General features: G+C 36.9%; 1 protein-coding gene across 2 annotated transcripts; it reads right to left on the reverse strand.

The window, feature by feature from the left end:
- Window positions 1–1,847: 1,847 nt before the first annotated feature.
- On the reverse strand, window positions 1,848–14,171 carry rdh12l (retinol dehydrogenase 12, like). Of its 2 annotated transcripts, none has more exons than XM_062021025.1 (7): window positions 14,007–14,171; window positions 13,663–13,778; window positions 5,541–5,696; window positions 5,363–5,467; window positions 2,968–3,177; window positions 2,133–2,325; window positions 1,848–2,067 (listed from the first exon to the last, which is right to left on the reverse strand). In XM_062021025.1, exons 1-7 carry the CDS (start codon window positions 14,018–14,020, stop codon window positions 1,965–1,967), a joined length of 897 nt encoding a protein of 298 aa, XP_061877009.1. In that variant the 5' UTR covers window positions 14,021–14,171; the 3' UTR covers window positions 1,848–1,964. The 2 variants fall into 2 exon arrangements, with proteins under 2 accessions (XP_061877009.1, XP_061877010.1); XM_062021026.1 differs by having other exon boundaries at window positions 13,663–13,775; window positions 14,007–14,157.
- Between the last annotated feature and the right edge of the window lie 8,949 nt (window positions 14,172–23,120).

The raw sequence follows: 23,120 nt of genomic DNA on the forward strand, positions 1-23,120 counted from the left end.
AAGTTACCCTTGTCTTGGGCACTAATACACCCCCATACCATCATAGATGCTGGCTTTTCAACTTTGCGCCTATAACAATCCGGATGGTTCTTTTCCTCTTTGGTCCGGAGGACACGACGTCCACAGTTTCCAAAAACAATTTGAAATGTGGACTCGTCAGACCACAGAACACTTTTCCACTTTGAATCAGTCCATCTTAGATGAGCTCAGGCCCAGCGAAGCCGACGGCGTTTCTGGGTGTTGTTGATAAACGGTTTTCGCCTTGCATAGGAGAGTTTTAACTTGCACTTACAGATGTAGCGACCAACTGTAGTTACTGACAGTGGGTTTCTGAAGTGTTCCTGAGCCCATGTGGTGATATCCTTTACACACTGATGTCGCTTGTTGATGCAGTACAGCCTGAGGGATCGAAAGTCACGGGCTTAGCTGCTTACGTGCAGTGATTTCTCCAGATTGTGAAAATGTGTTCATATTTAATAAGTGCATTATTGGAGATATTCATGTTTGAAGAGTGCATTAATGTAAATATTGATATTTAAAATGTGTATTAATGGACATTTTTATATTTAAAACGTACACTACGTAGATTTTCATATTTAAAAAGTGCATTATGGACATCTTGATTTTTTAAATGTGCATTCATGAAGATCTATATTTAAAAAGTACATTAATACAGATGTTCTTATTCAGAAAGTGCATTGTTGGAAATCTTGGGTTTCTAAAATGTGCATTAATGAAAATCCTTATACATTGTACATGTACATTCATGGATATTTTTTTATTCAAATTGTACATTGAGATTTTTGTATTTAAATGTGCAGTAAATGAGATCTTTATGATTGAAATGTACAATAATGTAAATAATATTTTAAAAATTGCATTAAATGAGATATTTATATCTAAAATGTACATTAATAGGGATCTTTACATCTAAAATGTGCAATAAATAGAGCTCTTCATATCTAATAAGTGCATTGTTGGAGATCTTCATATTTTAAATTATGATATAAAACTTCATATTTAAAAAGGGCATAAATGGACATCTTAATATTTAACAAGTACATTGATATATAACTTTATATTTAAAAAGTACAATGATATAGAACTTCATATTTAAAAAATGCATTAATGGAATTCTTAATATTTAAAAAGTAAAATGATGCAGGACTTCATGTTTAAAAAGTACATTGATGGAAATCTCGATTTTTAAAATGTACATTAATGAAGCTCTTTATAATTAAAAGTACATAGAGATCTTCATATTTAAAATATACATTAATGGAGATCTTTATACTTGAAATGTGCATTAATAGAGCTCTTCATGTTTCATAAGTGCATTATTGAAGATATTCATATTTGAATTAAACAATAATGTAGATCATCTTTAAAAAATTGGATTGAAAGAGATCGTTACATCTAAAATGTACATTATCAGAGCTCATCACATTTCATAAGTGCATTATTGGAGATCTTCATATTTGAAATATAAATCACTGAAGATCTTTATATTTAAAATGTGCATTAATGGAAACATTTGTATTCAAAATGTTTATCAAAGATTTTTATATAAAAATGTACATTGACGTAGATCATTTTTTAAAAAGTGCATTATTGAAGATCTTCATATTTGAAATGTAAAATAATGGACAAATTCACCTATAAAAAGTACATTCTAGGAGATCTTTGTATTTAAAATGTCGCTTAAAGAAGATTTTTATATTCAAAAAGTACATAAATCAAAGTCTTCATATTCAAAATGTGCATTATTGAAGATCATCATATCTAAAAAGTAGATTAATTGAGATTTTCATATTTCCAGGAATAAACAAGCAGCTTTGAACAACATGCAAAGTGAAGGCATCAGATTTGCTTTAATGTAACTAAATATCCCAGAACAAGTAGAAAATGTAAACATATTTCGAATCTAGAGTTAGAAATTGTTGAAGTGTAAACAGGAGCCATGGTCACTCCCACGTAATGTTAAGCATCTGACAGCTCAGCTCCCACAGCTTCTGCGCTAAGGTGTCGTCTTTGCCCTGCGCCGAGCAGTTGGCTGGGGCGCAGTCGCTGTCGAAGAGGACGCATGGCGTGAGCAACTTAAACAACCTCAGTCTTACCTCTCGCCTCGGTACCTGTAGTAGCCGCCGCTCTCGTTCTCCAGTGCCGGATCCACGGCGCAGTAGATGGTGGTCTTGGCGCCCTTTTCCGACGACTTGGTGAAGGGGCTCGCCAACTTCATCAGGAAGCGCTGGGGCCCGTTCAGGTGACGCCACAAGTCTGTCTGGACCATGCCCGGGTGGAGGGAGTACGCCGTCACACCGGTGCCTAAGGATTTAAAGAACATGTTTATTATTCGTTTTGTGTGTCTGTAGCTTCAATGCTAATGAGAGTCTCCAAGAATCGTTATTACACTGTAACTCCGCACATGTGCAACGTACTAAATGCCATCTATCACATTTAACAACCGGAAAACACAAACGTTAGCAACACTAGCAATGTGAGCTAACGTGCTGCTAACATATTTTGACAACATCATCATGCTAGCTTGGCCTGTTTGCTAAAGAAAAACAACACAATCACATTTACAGATGACAGGTCTGTAGCTTGCAGCTGTATAGTTGGCAGAGCTTTATTTTAAGATGTGTAGCGAGGCCTGCTATTTTTTTTTTACAAAGCTATCCTCTTTGTAGTCGGGGCAGTCTCATCTCGCGCCTGTTCTCTCAAAAGTAGAGAACACATGTGAGATGACTGATTTTGTTCACACTTACTGCTCGTGAACAGGTCTAAGGACACATATTGCATTGTCACATATGACATCATTCAAATGCACAATAGTGCAATGAATGACAAGTAAAATAAACAACAGCAGTAACCAGAACTGAAGATGTCTAAGGACAGATGCCTGAGGAACTCCACACAACAAACACTGACACATAGGTGGAAGATACTAGGAGTTGGACTACACACCTTGGAGGCGTTTGGCCAGCGAGCGCGTGAACAGCACGTTGGCCAGCTTGCTCTGGGCGTACGCCTTCTGCTTGTCGTAGTGTTTCTCGCTGTTGATGTCGTCCAACTTGATGGTGCCCCACGAGTGAGCCATGGACGACACGGTGACGATCCTGGCTGGTGCTGAACGCTTGATCAGGTCCAGGAGCAGATAGGTAAGCAGGACGTGACCTTGATCGTGGGACCAAATACAGCAAAAAGTATTTTTTTTCCGCTAAAAAACACCCGCAAATATTGTATGTAATAACATTTGAAAAATTGTACCAAAAAAGAAGTTTAATATTGTAAAACACTCATTTACGCTTTAATAAAAAAAAAAAAAAAAGCAAAAACTTTCTAAGCCTTTTATTGGTCTCTTTGTATAAATCGAACCTAACTGAACTCCTGGAATCACTATATGGAGGGTCAAATGGGACATAATTAAATAAATAAATCTTTAAACAAATTATTCAAATGTGTTAATAATTAAAATTAAATAAATACATGTGTCATTAAATGTCTTAATTTAATGTAAAATGATGTTTATTTATTTAAATATTTAATAAATTATTTCACAATTTCATTATTTCCCGTTTTAAATTAATGAATCAAATTATTTCATGAACCTGTGTGGTATCTTTATGAATTTTCTTTAGTCATCAAACTCAGCCGTCAAAGTCAGTGGGCAGATGCTGATACCTGGGACTTTCACGGCTGAGTTTGACAGACAAAATACATTCATGAAGATACCACCCAGGTTCATGAAATAATTAAATCAATCAATTCAATACGAGAAATAATCAAATCATGAAATAATTTGGGAGACACAGGCCAAATGGGACAAAATGAAATCAATAAATACATCTTTAAATGTGTCATTAATTGATTATATCATGTAATACAAAAATTAAATCAAAAATTTTATTGTAAAATAATTACATGCTAAAATAATGAAATCAATAATTAAATGATTACATTTAGTTTTACAATAAATAATCTGACACATTTAATAACACTTGTTTGTATTTAATTCCAATTATAATTATTACATTTGATCCCATCTGGCCCTTCATACTGACGCAGGTTCATGAAATAATTAGATTATTAAATATTGACATCATTAATTAGTTATATAAATATGTTAAATTGAATTAATCAAGGACACATTTATTTAATTTTACATTTAATTATATAATGACTAGAGGGGGGGGGGGGAATAGTTATTAGATTAATAGCAATTCGGACATGGACGATTATAAAATCGATTAGTAAACATCAATAATTTATTTATTTATTATAAATAATGTAATGCAGACAGTTCTAAAATTTTACTGACTGCAGCCAGCCACCTTAAGAGATCTGACTAGCTCCTTTATTATAGGGCACTTATGTTCCAGTTTTGCACACATTTAATATAAAATAATAAATGTGATGGGAAATAATTGTACTGTTTTTTATTACAGATGCACTGTTTTTTAAAGTTGCAAGTGATAAACGCTTATTTAGTGAAATGAAAAGAAATGTAAAACGGCATCAATATACATAAATGAATGATGCATCAATAATCGATTGTTTATCGAATCGTAGCTTCTGAATCGTAATCGAATCCTGCCCAAAGATTGCCACCTCTAAAAATGACACATTTATGTAATTGTTCAAAGATTTATTTACTTCTGTCGCATTTGACCCATTACAGCAGGGATTCTCAAACTGTGGTATGGGTACCACTAGTGGTGCGTGGGCTTCATTTAGTGGTACGCCAAAGAATCATTTAAGTGATTTGTGTTTTATTTTCCAAAATTCAAACACTGTCTTACTGTTCAAACTGTGTGTAATGTTACAGTGGCCAACAGTATTAAATATACTTGTTAATTAAAACCTCTACCTTGTTTTTAATGAATACTTAAGCCTACTACGCAACTGTAGTTTATTGTTGGTCATTATGGTGGTATTTGGAGAGGTGGTACTTGGTGAAAAAAGTTTGAGAACCACTACTCCATAGCAATAGTCAGCTCGCTTCCTGTTTGACTTGTTCCGTTCAGGTGACCACCAAGGTCTGATACGTCATCGGTGCTGAACATACAGCAGTATTTTTGATCATAAGTCATAAACAATTAGTAAAATAACCTGGCCTTTTAAAATGTTACAATTCTAAACTAAAACTCACAACCTTATCAGACGACAGTAATAATATCAACATAACAGTGGGTGTCAACTCTCATGAGAGTGAGAATGAAGTCATAAATAAAAAGACACGTTCACCTTTGTCCAGTGTTTGCGTAAGCGCTATCGCCTCACAATAACTTAATGGCCTCAGTGACAATAAAATAGTCTACATGAAGTGAGTAAACAGACAACCTGCTGCGGATTGATTTACCCATGTGATTGATGCCAATCTGCATCTCAAAGCCGTCAGCTGTTTTCCCGTAAGGACAGACCATCACACCCGCGTTGTTGATGAGGATGTTCAGTTTTGACTCCCCTATAAAAATGCAATAAAAAGGGGACTAAGAGTGTCATCCCCGAAGAACACCAATGTGAAACATTTGCATCACCTTGGTTGATGGTCTGAGCAAACTCTGTGATGGATTTTCTGTCGGCCAGGTCGAGTTTCATGCAAACGACGTTGTCATTGCCGGAACGTTCTATGACCTCTTTGGTGGCGGCCTGGGCTTTCGCCATGTCCCTGCACGCCATAATGATCTTGGCCCCTGTGCACAAATACAAACATTTCATGATATAGTGTTTATACTGGTGATTCATAAATTGCATTACTTTGTTGTCAAAGAGGAAATGATAATTGGTTTGGGAATTTACAGAAACATTGAAACTTTGTACAGTGATACCTCAACTTAAGAGTGTTTTGAGATACAGTAAGAGCTGTCTCTCGGCTAACTGTTAAGCTTTAAGTTGCAAACAAAAATTTGAGTTACAAGCATCCCCACCATTAGTTGGTGTAGCAAATGTCACAGTGTGAATGGACTCCGTAAGATCCGACCAAAACATCTGGTCTTACTCTTTAGTTCATAACAAAAGATGGACTTTCTTTTTCCAACCATTGGAATAAAGAAATTGAGGGTGAAAAAAAAGCAGATGATCTTAATTTATAAAAGAAAAAAATTATGATGAACATGACTGAGTGTGTAGTCAATCTGACAAAGCAGTTTCATTGCTAGTCTGCACCATATTGAAGCAGAATGAGTTTAACGCGAGCTAAAAATATTAAATATCTAAACGGCGGATATTTATACATACAAATATGGAAAAGCTGCTGATAGTGTGTTGGACGGGGAATCAGCTGAAAAGAGATACTGTAGACGTCCACTCTCCATGGTAAATGCTGTACATTATTATTATATTATTTCATAAACCTACTGTAGTTGTTAGTAGTACATTTTATTGCATTGTTTTGATACAAAATTTATTATCTAAATTTTTTTTAAATCTTAAAAGGCATTACATGTTAAAATTGTGCTGTTTTTAAAACAATATCTAAACGGCAGACATTTATCCATAATTATATGGAAAAGCTGCCGATAGTGTGTTTGACGGAAAAGCAGCTAGAAGGAGATACCGCAGAAGTCATTATTACAATACTTCAAAAAAATAACTGTAGTTGTTTGTAGTACACTGAGATGAGGTGGCGACTTGTCCAGGGTGTACCCCGCCTTCCGCCCGATTGTAGCTGAGATAGGCTCCAGCGCCCCCCGCGACCCCAAAGGGAATAAGCGGTAGAAAATGGATGGATGGATGTTTGTAGTACATTCTATTGAATTGTTTTGATACAATATTTCTTATCTAAAAGTTTTGTTATTTTTAAAAGGCGTTTACATGTTAAAATTGTGCTGTTTTGGGGGCCAAGCACAAAACGAGTGTTTTGAGTTAAGAGCTCCGTGACAGAACCAATTAAAGTCGAAAGCTGAGGTACTACTGTATCTGAAAGAAATTAAAGGCCTACTGAAACCCACTACTACCGACCACGCAGTCTGATAGTTTATAAATCAATGATGAAATCTTAACATTATAACACATGCCAATACGGCCGGGTTAACTTATAAAGTGACATTTTAAATTTGCCGCTAAACTTCCGGTTCGAAACGCCTCTGAGGATGACGTATGCGCGTGACGTAGCCCGGCGAACACGGGTATGCCTTCCACATTGAAGCCAATACGAAAAAGCTCTGTTTTCATTTCATAATTCCACAGTATTCTGGACATCTGTGTTCGTGAATCTGTTGCAATCATGTTCATTGCATTATGGAGAAGGAAGCTGAGCAAGCAAAGAAGAAAGTTGTCGGTGCGAAATGGACGTATTTTTCGAACGTAGTCAGCAACAACAGTACACAGCCGGCGCTTCTTTGTTTACATTCCCGAAAGATGCAGTCAAGATGGAAGAACTCGGATAACAGAGACTCTAACCAGGAGGACTTTTGACTTCGATACACAGACGCCTGTAGAGAACTGGGACAACACAGACTCTTACCAGGATTACTTTGATTTGGATGACAAAGACGCAGACGTGCTACTGTGAGTATGCAGCTTTGTCTTCTAAACATTTGATCGCTTGACCGTATGTGCGCAACTTTTTTTTGCGTATGTACGTAACTTTTTTAAAATATATAAGCTTTATGAACCTTGGGTTAGGTGAACGGTCTTTTGGGCTGAGTGATTGTGTGTGTTGATCAGGTGTTTGAATTGTATTGGCGTGTTCTATGGAGCTAGCATAGGAGCTAGGAGCTAGCATAACAAACACGCAGGTGTTTTTATGCAGGATTAATTTGTGGCATATTAAATATAAGCCTGGTTGTGTTGTGGCTAATAGAGTAAATATATGTCTTGTGTTTATTTACTGTTGTAGTCATTCCCAGCTGAATATCAGGTACAGTGAGTATGCAGCCTTGGCTGCTAAACATTTGATAGCTTGACCGTATGTGCGCGTCACGTACGTAACTTTTAAAAAATATATAAGCTTTATGAACCTTGGGTTAGGTGAACGGTCTTTTGGGCTGAGTGATTGTGTGTGTTGATCAGGTGTTTGAATTGTATTGGCGTGTTCTATGGAGCTAGGAGCTAGCAGAGGAGCTAGGAGCTAGCGTAACAAACACGCAGGTGTTTTTATGCAGGATTAATTTGTGGCATATTAAATATAAGCCTGGTTGTGTTGTGGCTAATAGAGTAAATATATGTCTTGTGTTTATTTACTGTTGTAGTCATTCCCAGCTGAATATCAGGTCACCCCCGGCTCTCACAGCATCTTCCCTATCTGAATAGCTTCAACTCCCCACTAGTCCTTCACTTGCACTTTACTCATCCACAAATATTTCATCCTCGCTCAAATTAATGGGGAAATTGTCGCTTTCTCGGTCCGAATCTCTCTCACTTCATGCGGCCATCATTGTAAACAATAGGGAACTTTGCGTATATGTTCAACTGACTACGTCACGCTACTTCCGGTAGGGGCAAGCCTTTTTTTTTTATCAGATACCAAAAGTTGCAATCTTTATCGTCGTTGTTCTATACTAAATCCTTTCAGCAAAAATATGGCAATATCGCGAAATGATCAAGTATGACACATAGAATAGATCTGCTATCCCCGTTTAAATAAAAAAAATTAATTTCAGTAGGCCTTTAAAGTTTTAACTTTTTGCATCTACTGTATCAAAGTGGAATTAATTTTAAAAAAGGTTTTAAATCAGGCTTTTTACTAATCATCTGTTTTTATCATGTTGTTTTATTATCTAAATCATTAATATTTCTATTACTCTCTCAATGTTATGTTTTTATTAACTTATTATGTACATTTTTAAAAATGTTTTACATACATTTGATCATGTTTTAAACAATTGTTTTCAAAAGGTGGCGTTTTTCCTCAAATCCTCAGTGTCATACTATTTCTTGTTTTGGCTTTGTTATTGTCAATAGTGCTGTATGTGTGTGTGAAGGTGTTTTTTCTGTTCTTCTATTATGTTTATTTTTTGGTTTATTTTGTTTTGTACAGCACTTTGTTTGCCACTTGCCAGTGCATGAAAAGTGCTGTATAAATAAAGTTGAATTTGATTTAATTTGAAAGATTTAGCAAAACTAGAAAAATATTACTTAGCATGGACAAAATTATTGATTATATGTTCGGTTTCTACTATTCAGATTTAAGGTTAAAAAAAACAAAACCCTACAGTATTATATTGAAAATGTGTCTGAATAAATGTTGTAGATATGCCAATTACCTAAATAGTTAAACGCTTTAGACAGTAAAATTTACTAAATAGTTAATTTAGCCATTGTGATTTAGTGTGAACATAGGAACACTGCTTTTTTCTGGAATTAGTCTTTTTGTTGGTCATACATAACCTTTAGATTTTCACTACACTGACCATAAAAGTTATTGTGAAGTCAGCAAAAAGAAGGCAAACATGCATGCATTTAAAAAGCAAAAAGGGAAGCACGCCCTCTTGTGACACAACTGTGAAAATACTCAATGAATAGAGCAGTACTTCTCCCTTGCAGGAGTTACTGGCACTTGTATTCAGAAGAAACCCCCTAATTATCGAACTGATTAATAAATGTAGATTATCTTGAACGCTACTGTCACCTAGCAGCATGAATAAAGACAAACACTGAAAGTATAACACTCACTTGCATATTGCATGTGTATGCAAAAAATCTGAATAAATTGCATGAAATGATAAATCCAGCACAGGTTATTTATCATGTTATTTGGGAGTCAAGTACAGGTATTCCAGGTAGCATATTCGGCAATCTGAGTCTAAACTTGATGTCTGAATTGATTTACCCTAAAATGGGAAACTGGATGTCGGGTTCCAGAACAGTTGATCGGAGTTGGTTCAATCAATGTTGAGTATGTTGACTCCAAGTTAAAATTCTACAATACACCATAGCAACTGGGGACAGAAAGGGCGGTCTGTGGAACTGAAAGTGTTGACGTGTATATGGTTGAACACTTTGTTTTTAAAAGAAAAGTAATAATGTAAAATAATATTGGACTGAAGTGAGAGATAATCACTGCCAGAGTCAATACAAGTTTGAATGCAGAAGTTTATTTAACAATTAATCACCTTTTCTTATTATAGTCCACAAGTAAAAAAGTGAAGGAATTACTGGGTAAACAGATTTTTTATTTTATTTAGGGACAATCCCACTAGTAAAAAACATGGAGGCATAATAATATTTGACATGTAAAGTCAATCTAAAGGCAAAGTACATATTGAGTGGTTACATATTTATTTTCTAACCAAGAACTTTGTCAGACCAATGTGCTTATTATAAATATTATGCACTAAATTCTGAGATACACTTCATTAAATAAGAAAAAAAATGTTTTTCTTATTTTTACTATTAGTAGCTTATACATTAATTATATTTACAATAATATATATTTTTTATATATTTAAAAAATCCAAATATGACTAAAACATACTAAATATTTTAACAGTAAAACATAAAACCCTGCATAGTAAGCTCTGCGTCTTCCTACTCCCTTTTGGACATGTTGTGATTAGAAATTGATAGAATGGAATTTTTAATTTTGTTATCGTAAAGGAATACAATGAAATTCAGGTGTGTGACTCTCCGTCAACAGCAGCTGAAGATAAAATAGAAAAAAACAACTGTTCAGCAATATTTTGTGTTGCTTCAGTAATGTCCATGAGTGTTGATAAATGTGTCTCCTAAATCCAGGTCTTCGGGTTCAATGGTCCCTTGGAACATCGTAGTGTTTATGTTAAATGTAGAAATGTGCTTTTCATCAGACTATATTATCGTTGTTGTCGAAGTTTTAATATTCCTCCATATCCTTGATGTTTGTGACAACAAGTACTCTTGCTTCCGGACCTCCATTTAGCTTGATGTAAATTTTGCAGTTAGTGCTCCAAGTTGCCTGAATTTTCCTGAATTGGCGATGTCAGCGTTACGTTTAGTGAGATGCTCATTCATGTTCACATTTGTACACATCAGCTTCTTTCCTGTTTCAGCAGTGCAATTCCGGATATCCAGTTGGCGAGCTTCATGACCATTACTGGCGTGGTGGTGGTGTTTCTTCCATTGCCTGGAATGCACGCGTCAATAGTGTTAATATCGACATCAAGATCCTTCAATTGCAGGAAGTTGACCACTTGTTGCTCTGTTGAAGCGACATCCATTTCATCAGTTGTCAACTGCTCTGGCGTAGGATCTGGGAGTAATGTGCAGCCCTGCAATGATGATATAATGTATTCACGTATTGTGATCCATCTCATCTTTGATATTCTTCACATCAGTGTTGTCTTGTTGAATGGCCATCAACTATTGGCGCAATGCTGCATTCTCCTCTTGCAGGACCTTCATCTCCTGTCTCAATACTGTGGTGTCCTCTTAAGTTAAAGTACCAATGATTGTCACACACTAGGTGTGGTGAAATTTGTCCTCTGTATTTGACCCATCAACCTTGTTCACCCACTGGGAGGTGAGGGGAGCAGTGGGGAGCAGTGTGGAGCAGTGGGCAGCAGCGGTGCCGCGCCCGGGAATCATTTTTGGTGATTTAACCCCCAATTCCGACCCTTGATGCTGAGTGCCAAACAGGGAGGTAATGGGTCCCATTTTTATAGTCTTTGGTATGACTCAGCCGGGGTTTGAACTCACAACCTACCGATCTCAGGGCGGACACTCTAACCACTAGGCCACTGAGTAGGCCTTGTAGGACCTTCGCTTCCTATATTACTGCTGCGCTGTCCTCTCTGAAAATCTTCACTTCATTTCTGAACTTCTTTATTTCATCACTAACAATTAATTCCCAGGCTGTCAGCTTGTGCTTGCAGACATTCTATATTTGTTCATAGAATTTGAGGTCTTCCATAATTTCCATCATTATTCTCATATTTTACATTAATATTCTCATTTAATGCCTCAGATCCTCTGTTTTCTTGAACTCGCTCAGTGAGCCCAAACGTGCCGGGCTGGGAGTTTTGCTCTGTAGAGTGCGTTTCATTGTTGCTAAGCAGTCAACTGAAAGCCATAGGCGTTGTTAGCGTTGACAGCTAGCAGCGCAACTAACTTATTTAGACTTAGACTTCCTTATTATTGTCAATCAAATTTGAACTTTACAGTACAGATTTAAACAAATACCGTACCTTTAGCCAGTCAGCGATCGAGTAGAAGTCTCAGCCTGTTGTAGAGATCTTTGTGTGATTAGAAACAATTAAAATCTGTCCAAACTCTCAGGGATTATTGTTGTCCCGATATCAATATTTTTGGTACCAGTACCAAATTTTTTTTTTTATACTTTTGTAAACAAAGGGGACCACAAAAAAATTGCATTATTGGCTTTATTTTAACTAAAAATCTTACAATACCACCAAACCCCCCCCCCCCCCCCCCCCTCCATGCGTCGGTTGAGGTGGGCGGGGTTTGGTGGTAGCGGGGGTGTATATTGTAGCCCGGAAGAGTTAGGGCTGCAAGGTGTTCTGGGTATTTTTTCTGTTGTGTTTATGTTGTCTTACGGTGCAGATGTCCTCCTGAAATGTGTTTGTCATTCTTGTTTGGTGTGGGCTCACAGTGTGGCGCATATTTGTAACAGTGATAAAGTTGTTTATATGGTCACCCTCAGTGTGACCTGTATGGCTGTTGATCAAGTATGTCTTGCAGTCACTTACGTGTGTCTGCAGAAGCCTCATACAACATGTGTCTGGGCCGCTGTTAGTATGGTGAAAAAGCGGACGCGACGACAGGTTTTAGAGGACGTTAAAGGCAGTGCTATCACGGCACGCCCTTAATATTGTTGTCCGGGTTAAAATCGGGACAAATTCGGGAGAATGGTTGCCCCGGGAGATTGTCAGGAGGGGCACTGAAATTCGGGAGTCTCCCGGAAAAATCGGGAGGGTTGGCAAGTATGTTGCTGGGGCGGGATAGCCTTTTAAAGAAGGTGACTTCATTAAAAAGTGCATGTTAGATTTTTGTAAGAAATCTTTTCTTGCGGCCCAGCCTCACCCAGTTTCTGCATCCAGTGGCCCCCAGGTAAATTGAGTTTGAGACCCCTGGTCTTAAGTGTATCCCATTGGGTTGAGTTTTTTCTTGCCCTGATGTGGGATCTGAGCCGAGGATGTCATTGTGGCTTGTGCAGCCCTTTGAGACACTTGTGATTAAGGGCTGTATAGATAAACTTTGATTGATTGACTTTGAAAGATGACAACAATAATCCAATATGCTGCGTTTCACTTTTTATGCTCCTATAATCTAGAATAGTCTTCCAGAAGATGTTAGACAGGATTCAACATTGGCAATGTTCAAATCCAGGCTGAAAACAACAATTTAATTGTCCCTATGACACCTGAAAGTATTTATCTAAACTATTTGATTGATTTTAAATTTAATTAGGATTGTTTATTGTTAGGGATTGATCATTTTATATTTTTATTGTTGCCTTCTTATAATTTTCTGTAAAACACTTTGAATTGCATTGTGTATGAATTGTGCTCTATAAATAAACTTGCCTTGCTTCTGACTTTGACTGAACTCCAAAAATGTTTGTGCAAATGCAAATCATGTGTAAATATGAGCCTTATTTACTTCAAAGGTTATAATGTATCCAGTGAGTGCATGTTTTATGCTAATTTAAAAAAGTGTGCCTGGAGCATTAAGTGTATTCTTTTTTTGTGTGTGTGGTTACTTCAGAAACTGAACACCGACCTCGCCCGGCTAAATCAACCGCTGTCTCCTTGCCAATGCCGGTGTTGGCCCCGGTAATGAGCACCGTCTTGCCTTCCAGTCTCTCGGCACTCGTCCATGGGCCCCGGAAAAAGCTTCTGGCACGTTAAGCAAAAAAACCACATGACCTGACTCATATTGCACAACAAACTTCTGTAAACGGAAAAAAAACGAACTCAGTACTAAAAAGGTAAACAAATTATTGTTAAAATGTTGTATCACGTGACGTTTGTAACATTAACTTACCGCCACAGGTACACACATAAACAATAACACCCAACAATTTTGTTTATCGCCTAAATGGTCAATAACCTATAAAAACTCACCTTATTGCCTGCATCCCACTATCTTGAACAACTCAAGTTGGAAAGAAAGACAAATTAAAAGCGAAAAATTACAAAAATCTATCCTAATAACTCACACAGCTCCTTAATTACATTAAAACCTCAACCCTAGCCATGCGGAAGTGCGGTCACGCCCTATACTGTGAGCGACACTCGCTGTAGCCAATCAGCGTCTGGCTAATCGCTTGGGAACGACGGCAATTGGTTTGATTGGCTGACACAGGTACGCATTCGTAAGTGTGCGTTCGGTTTATAACACAAGTCGTGCCGAGTGCGTTTGACTTATAAATATAATTTGTTTAAATAGCTGTTAAATGTTAAAAACAATGCTGAATGTTGAATTGGAAAGGAATAGAGTAACATTAAGGATACGTGTGCTCTAATTTGACTCGTAAAATGAGGAGTTTCACTCAAACGAACAGTATCAAAAGGCACTCAGAGGGTTGTATACCAAGCGCCTGTGAAACAAGGCCTATTATAAAGAAAACTCGATACAGAATTAGTGTGACTTTACAATGTCGTGGGGATATAAATAAATGTAAATGTTTATTGATGATTCTGTAACGACTAAAACAAGAACGAAACCACACAAGAGAGAAAAAACATTATTTATGGTGTAGTCAGAAAAGTGTCCAGCAGGTGGCAGCACAAGATCATGTCTGCATGTTGTGTTAAACTGAACAAAGCTTCTTTTTGGTTTAATCTTATCCATTGCTGAGGCATCGTCACTCTGCTTGGAAATCATTTGCAGAAAGTAAAAATTCACCTTGAAGAATGAAATAATGTGTGTGCTTCCTTCACACTTTTATTTGTTGGTGTGCTTTCTAAACAGGGGGAATTCTCTTCTTTTGGCTGATGATTTTTTGCCTGCAAGGTCACCAGAACAGGAAACTCGGCACAGGTCATCAGCTGATAGCGCGTCAGCAAACCTTTCTTTCCCGTTTTCTGCTTAATCAGACAGAAAAGGGAAGGTGCCCTGCGTGTGTGTGTGTGTGTGTGTGTGTGTGTGTGTGTGTGTGTGTGTGTGTGTGTGTGTGTGTGTGTGTGTGTGTGTGTGTGTGTGTGTGTGTGTGTGTGTGTGTGTGTGTGTGTCTGTGTGTTTGTGTCTGTGTGTGTGCACGTAGAGGAGTAAAGTCACAGATTGTGAAATACATTTTTATCTCGTTGTGAAGTTTTTTTCCCCTGGTTGTGTATTTTCCTTTCCCAACAAGGGGAGTGGGCAGCATAGCAGAAAGTGCATGATAATCATTTTAACATATGCAATTTGATTCAATTGTGGCATTGCAGCTGGTGAACACACAGCTGTCTTTCTTTGAGGTCAAAGGTCATGGATTTTAATGATTACTTTCTTTGGGTCACCTGTGGAAGAGATCAGATATTTATCTAAGTGGTGCCGCATTAGCAGCTTCCCAGAGGCTGAAGACAATGGAGCAGCAGGAAGATACGTTGAATAAACCACGAGAACAATCCATTGGCTATAACGGGGCTGCCGGTGTTTCTTTATGTCGGACGTATGCTCCTATTTTGGCACGAAGAGGAAGTAAACACAAATAAACAAATGAGAAATGACGCAGAACAGATGTAACTGTAACAGTAGCTATATTCAACATAGTCGGTTGCATGCCAGAGCACTAGGTGGCGGTACCTGGTAGAAACCGGTACTGTGGAGATGGTTCGCGCTAAAACAACAACAAAAAAGGTCCATTCATCCATCCATTTTCTACCGCTTGACCCTCTCGGGGACGCGGGGTGCTGGAGTCTATCCTAGCTGCACTCGGGCGGAAGGCGGGTTACACCCTGGACGAGTCGCCACCTCATCGCAGGGCCAACACAGATAGACAGACAACATTCACACTCACATTTACACACTAGGGCCAATTTAGTGTTGCCAATCAACCTATCCACAGGTGCATCGTTCTTCTACATCCCAAATGCCTACTTTGGTAAATAAAAACACATATGTTCAGCCTATTTGCTCGCCCCAACGCTAGGTAGTGCGAGAACCCTGTTCTGTGAGTCAATTTTAAGAGAAAAACTGTTGAATTAAGTTGCTATATATATATATATATATATATATATATATATATATATATATATATATATATATATATATATATATATATATATATATATATATATATATAATACATGCAGAAAATCCATATACATATGAAGATTATGTGATTATAATAAATAAAGTATGAATAAAACAATATAGATTAGCCCACCACCCAAAAACTATTAGGTGCAATTATTTCTGTTTATTTATTCTGTTATTATTCTGTATATTTCAATGTATGCAGACAATTTATATACATATGCGTATTATGTAAATATAATGTAAATTAGTACATTAATAAAATTATATATATATATATATATATAAAACCCAGGGGGTGATCAAAGGTGATGGGTCAAATGCAGAGAATAATTTTGCCACGGCTAGTGTGTGTGTGATTATCATTGGTACTTTATGTATATATATATATATATATATATATATATATATATATATATATATATATATATATATATATATATATATATATATATATATATATATATATATATACGCACACAAATAAAACTAAATAATATAAATTAGCCCAAATATAAAAACAACTGTTGAAATAAAATGCAATTGTTCGTGAATATCACACAGTTGCGCTGAATAAATTTAACAAAAAACTACAATAATATGTGTGCTAATAATTAACATATAGTAATTAATTATGTTGTTATTCTTCTATGCATAAAATCTACACATACACACATATATATATATATATATATATATATATATATATATATATATATATATATATGAAATTATATGAAATATTCTACATTAAATATATGTAGAAAATCCATATACACATGAAGATGATGTAGATGGATACAGAAAAATATATATACTAATAAAACTTTATAATACAAATTAGCCAAAATAAAAACAATAAATGCAATACAAATAATCAAATATAATTATTCCTAAAATCTATAATTAGATTACAAATACACGTAAAATGAGTAAAAATAAAAACAGGATGAGCCAAATATTTGTATGTAAAAATCAAATACATTTCCCATCAGAGGATTAATGAAATATATCTTTTGATATAGCTAAATATAAAATCTATAATCTACTAAATATGACATATTTGATCAAAAGAAGTCACAAACAATAAATAATAATAAACAAAAAAAAACAAAAACTAACCTGGCCAACAAAATAAAGTTGAATAACATATTTTTCCTCACAGAACTCATATTTTACAGAGACAAATACATTTTCAGGTTGTCAAATGCATGTCACAGCACTAGGAGGTGCTATAACCCAGTATGTTAATCATAACACTTAAATGTACAATGAAAGATTATTATATATTTAATATTAGAACAGTGTTTTGTCATAGAGGTCATCAGTGAAGCTCCCGGAACAACTCTTGTTTACATCCAAACAAAAGTCTTTGGCTTCAGCTGCTAGCGGAGCATATGTTGTCAAAATGATAAACATCGTCATTCATCACCTTTTCATGCTCCGATTGTGATGGCGCTGTCGAGCATGCATGGCGGGCGCCATGTGTGCGCCCTCATGGAGCTGCTTTATGATGGCCATTACGCAACGCGCAGACTAATGGCGCTTTCTCGTGCGATAGCCATCTTTCTCTTCAATGGGCAACGTTTAAGTCGGAAGAACTTCTCTTTGACCCGTGCACATTTTGCTGAGGGAACAGGACAGTTTGTGCGTAACGTTTTGTCCCCAATGGATACACATCAACGTTATTTATATACACCAGCGGACCCCCAACCACTGGCCCATGGTCTGAGGCCAAAATGTATATCCATGCAGTTTATGGAAAATAATATCGGGGCAGCACAGTGACACATGGATTAGTGCATGTGCCTCACAATACGAAGGTCCTGAGTTCAATACCGGGCTCGGGATCTTTCTGTGTGGAGTTTGCATGTTCTCCTCGTGACTGCGTGGGTTCCCTCCGGGTACTCCGACTTCCTCCCACCTCCAAAAACATGGACCTGGGGATAGGTTGATTGGCAACACTAAATTGGCCCTAGTGTGTGAATGTGAGTGTGAATGTTGTCTGTCTATCTGTGTTGGCGACTTGTCCAGGGTGTACCCCGCCTTCCGCCCGAATGCAGCTGAGATAGGCTCCAGCACCCCCCGTGACCCGAAAGGGACAAGCGGTAGAAAATGGATGGATGATTGTGTTGCCATCTTTTCAAAAGATGACGATTAATAAGCAGCCATGAACAGCCATTTGGTTGTAGAAGGAAATATGAGGTAATTACCGGTAACTAAACCAATTCGTTGATTTTGGTTATACAGCAAATTTTTGGTAGAATTATTGATAGTATTAATAAATAAGCAATCTCTCTCACTCAAAGGAGGTGGCCCCTTGAAGGTGAGCCAGCCGCCATTGCAAGACAGGAAACAGACACTCGGTGCTATTTATAGAACGTGGAGTCAATGCTAGGATCAGCTAGAGACGTGGTGTCCAATTTCACAATAAAAGCCTGGATAAGCGTGTATTGATTACAAAATGCGGAGCAGCAAACACAGGAATGAAACAACGTATAAGCGTCCAACAGCTGTCTTGTATATAAATATATTTCACCAGAATTGGAAACTCTAATGTTACACACGTGCAAAAATATGTGTCCCTTAAGAGTCTAAATAGACATTCTAGTCCCCCCGTGCTGAGAGCTCATCCATCACTCTCGTCTAAAGTGAACACCAAGTAAAACGAGCGCTCTCAGGCTCATCCAATTATGCAGCCATGACCTTTCTGCTGTCTTTCACCAGGACAACCAGGAATTAACCCCCCCCCCCCCGCCCTCCCTGGGTGAGAGCTGGCTTCTGATTGGTTCAGGGGTATCCATACAGACCACAAACGCTGTTTTATTGAAAAATGCTGCAGACCTCAACTCTCTTTTGGCCTCATTGTGGTTAGAAGGTTAGTTAGTCTGTTAGTAAACTTAACTTATGTCAACCATCTCAGCACAATTCAAGTTTGCACCAGTTACCTTGTTCGATAGTTAGTCAGTTGGCAGGATTATGCAAATGTTTTGGTTAGAATTCCGCAAAAAGAAGTTAGGAGTTCCGACAATTTTAGATGATAATAGACAGTCCCAGTATAGTGAGCAAGTGAGTGAGTTAGTGAGTTATTACCCTCTAACATTAATGTCCAGCTCCAAAACCTAGTTAGTTACTTGGATTACCATTAGGTCAGCCCTTTGCTCATATCCAATAGGTTTTGGTAATTTCTGACAATATAAAGCAGGTAGAATACAATGGGTTGGTTAGCAGGGTTACGCAAAACATTTGACAGAAATTCCCTAATATATGGCCCAAATGCATAGTTAGTTAAGTTAGTTAGCTGTAATATTTGATCACAATTCTAATCAGTACGTTCGGTTAAAACACAAGACAGAGTTAGCTAAGTGTGTATTTAGTATCGGCACATTTGATCACAATTCTAATAGGTATGTTCCAATCAAAAACAAGCTGGAGTTAGTTAGCTCGCTCGTTAATTGGTATGTTTGGATAAAAAAATAACTGAAGTTAGTTATCTAAATAGTTGGTTAGTTACCAGGTCCAGTGCCATCCACACTGGTTTAAATGTAACTTAGATAATGGGTTTCGCTATGTAAAGCGCTTTGAGTCACTAGAGAAAAGCACTATATAAATATAATTCACTTCACTTCACATTGTCAGAGGTATGTTTGGTTCAAAAACAAGCTGGAGTTAGTTCGCTAGCTAGTCAGCAGGAGCCTTTTATCACAACTCTAATTGGTACATTTGGATAAAAAACAACATAGATTTATCTGGTTAGTTAATCAGTTAGCAGTAATGTTTTATGACAATCCTGATAGGTATGTTTGGTTAAAAAAAAAAAAAAGCTTATTTAGTAAGAACCTTTCATCACAATTGTAATTGATATGTTCTGTTCAAAAACAAACTAAAAATAGTTATCTAAGTAGTTGGTTAATTAGCAGGTACCTTTGATTAAAATTGTAAGAGGTACAGTATTTTCGGTTCAAATACAAGCTGGAGTTAGTTAGCTAGTTTGTTAGCTGGAACATTTTGTCACAATTCCCATTGGTTTGTTAGTTAGCTAGCTAGCTAGTTGGTTGGTAAGTAGGAAACTTTTATAATGTGTATGTTTGGATTTAAAAAAACTAGTTGTTGGTTAGTTAGCAGGTACCTTATGTAGTTAGTTTATCAGATATCAGTAATGTTTCATTACAATTCTGATAAGTATGTTTAGTAATAAAAACAAACAACTAAAGTTAGTTAGCTAGCTAGTCACTTAGTTAGTAAGAACCTTTTATTACAATTGTATTTGGTATGTTTGGATCCAAAAACTAACTAAACTTAACTAACTAGTTAATTAGTTAGCAGTTACACTTGATTTAAATTATAAAACGTATACTTGGTTCAAAACAAGCGAGAGTTAGCTGGTTAGTTGTTTAGTTAGCAGTGACAGGCAAGCTACTTGGAAAATATAGTAAGCTTAGCTACAAGTTACTCTCGATTAAATGTAGCTAAGCTACAGGGGAAGCTATCCCAGAGAATTGCAAAAGTAGCTTGCTACATCAAAGGTACATTTAACTGCATTTCTATGTATGAGCCCACATGTATAATATCAATGTTTAATGTAACTGAGAGTGTACAAATGGACCCAATAACTATATGTCATTTAGCTGGGGACATCCTACAACTTCCTCTAGGGTTCCCCACACCTCACTGTATGTATTTATTTAGTTAGCCTTTTCTTAGTTTGCCCACCCCTATAATGTTATTAATTTTCTCTACCTACAGTAAAACACAGTATCTACTGTATATTTTGACCAAACAAATAATGACTTGTATGTTGTTTGGGAACAGTTGGTAATGGTTATGTGCAGTAAAACTTTTCATAAACTCAACTCACCTTAATGTGTGTTCTTAAATTTGTGTTGGACATCTTAGATGAAGAGAGCAGTTACGATTTTGGTTTACTACTTACTTAAAACTACTTACGTTAAAAAAGTAGCTAAGCTACCGCCAAGCTACTGGAAATGTAGTTAAGACACGTAGCTTAGCTACATGTAGCTTGTTACTGCTCATCACTGTTAGTTAGCAGGTATGTTTTATGACAATTCTAATAGGTATGCTCAGATCAAAAACAAGCTAAACCTATTTAAAAGGCTTGTTCGTTGGCAGGAACCTTTTATCACAATTCTAATAGGTATGTTAAAGTAAGTTAAAGTTAAAGTACCACAAGTTAGTGTTAGCTAGCTAGTTCTTAAGTTAGCAGTAACCTTTTATCACAATTCCTGCCCAAAAGTCATACATACATACATTTGGTATATTTAGACGATAAAAAGCAGTTAGACCGTTTGATCGCAATTCCAGAAGGTACATCAGGCCCCGAATGCATAGTTAGTTAGCAGTAAAATAGTTAAAGTTAGCTAGTTAGTTGGTTCATCAATTAGCAGTGATCTTTTATCACAATTCTGATAGGTATGTTTGTTCAAAATCAAGCTAAAGTTAGTGAGCTGGGTAGTTGGTTAGTTAGTACAGTGTTTTTCATTAAAAAAAATCTGGAGGCACACCACCAGCAGAAAACATAAAATAATGAAACTCAGCAGCCGATATTGACAGTAAAAAGGTCGTTCTCGCAATTGTTGGATATGAATTCAAACCATAACCAACCATGCATCACTATAGCTCTTGCCTCAAAGTAGGTGTACCGTCACGACCTGTCACATCACGCCGTGACTTATTTTTAAATTTTTGGTGTTTTCCTGTGTGTTGTGTTTTAGTTCTTGTCTTGCGCTCCTATTTTGGTGTTGATTGTCATGTCATGTACGGATGTACTTTGTGGACGGCGTCTGCTCCACACGCTGTAAGTCTTTGCTGTCGTCCAGCATTCTGTTTTTGTTTACTTTGCAGCCAGTTCAGTTTTAGCTTTGTTTTGCATAGCCATTCCTAAGCTTCAATGCCTTTTCTTAGCGGCACTCGCCTTTTGTTTATTTTTGGTTTATGCATTAGATACCTTTTTACCTGCAAACCATCGTCGTCGTTCCTGACATCTACAAAGCAATTAGCTACCTGCTGCCACCTACTGATATGGAAGAGTATTACACGGTTACTCTGCCGAGCTCTAGACAGCACCGACACTCAACAACGGTACATTTGCGGATTATAATTACTGGTTTGAAAAAAATATTTTTAACCCAATTAGGTGAAATTACATAATCTCCCACGGCACACCAAACAATATCTCACGGTACACACAGTTAGCAGGTATGTTTGGCCCCACAAACATGGTGGTTAGTTATCAAGTTGTTCCAAAAACAGTAATTAAATAGCTAATTAGTTAGCGGGGTGAAGCAAAACTTCAATAACAAATTAACAACAAATACAATTTCAAAAAAGTATGTTTGTCCCCTCAAAAAAGGTTAGTTAGTTATTCCAAATGTATGGATGATTAAAACAAAACAAACAGGTTGCGTACAGTTAGCTAGCTGGCGGGAACTTTGATACAATTCCAAAAAGGTACACTACCGTTCAAAAGTTTGGGGTCACATTGAAATGTCCTTATTTTTTAAGGAAAAGCACTGTACTTTTCAATGAAGATAACTTTAAACTAGTCTTAACTTTAAAGAAATACACTCTATACATTGCTAATGCGGTAAATGACTATTCTAGCTGCAAATTTCTGGTTTTTGGTGCAATATCTACATGATCGGTAGGTTGTGAGTTCAAATCCCGGCCGAGTCGTACCAAAGACTATAAAAATGGGACCCGTTACCTCCCTGCTTGACACTCAGCATCAAGGGTTGGAATTGGGGGTTAAATCACCAAAAATGATTCCCGGGCGCGGCACCGCTGCAGCCCACTGCTCCCCTCACCTCCCAGGGGGTGAACAAGGGGATGGGTTAGATGCAGAGGACAAATTTCACCACACCTGTGTGTGTGACAACCATTGGTACTTTAACTTTAACTTTAAGGTGCATAGAGGCCCATTTCCAGCAACTATCACTCCAGTGTTCTAATGGTACAATGTGTTTGCTCATTGGCTCAGA

Source organism: Entelurus aequoreus, linkage group LG15 (assembly GCF_033978785.1).
Source record: "Entelurus aequoreus isolate RoL-2023_Sb linkage group LG15, RoL_Eaeq_v1.1, whole genome shotgun sequence".
Taxonomy (NCBI): Eukaryota; Metazoa; Chordata; class Actinopteri; order Syngnathiformes; family Syngnathidae; genus Entelurus; species Entelurus aequoreus.

What these genes read in the sequence shown, in the direction of transcription:
- rdh12l (XM_062021025.1), bottom strand. An exon ending in GGTTGATTTAGCCGGGCGAG is followed by an intron (nt 5,697 to 13,662) that starts GTCGGTGTTCAG and finishes ATTTGTGCACAG; the next exon opens with GGGCCAAGATCATTATGGCG. An exon ending in TGCTCAGACCATCAACCAAG is followed by an intron (nt 5,468 to 5,540) that starts GTGATGCAAATG and finishes GCATTTTTATAG; the next exon opens with GGGAGTCAAAACTGAACATC.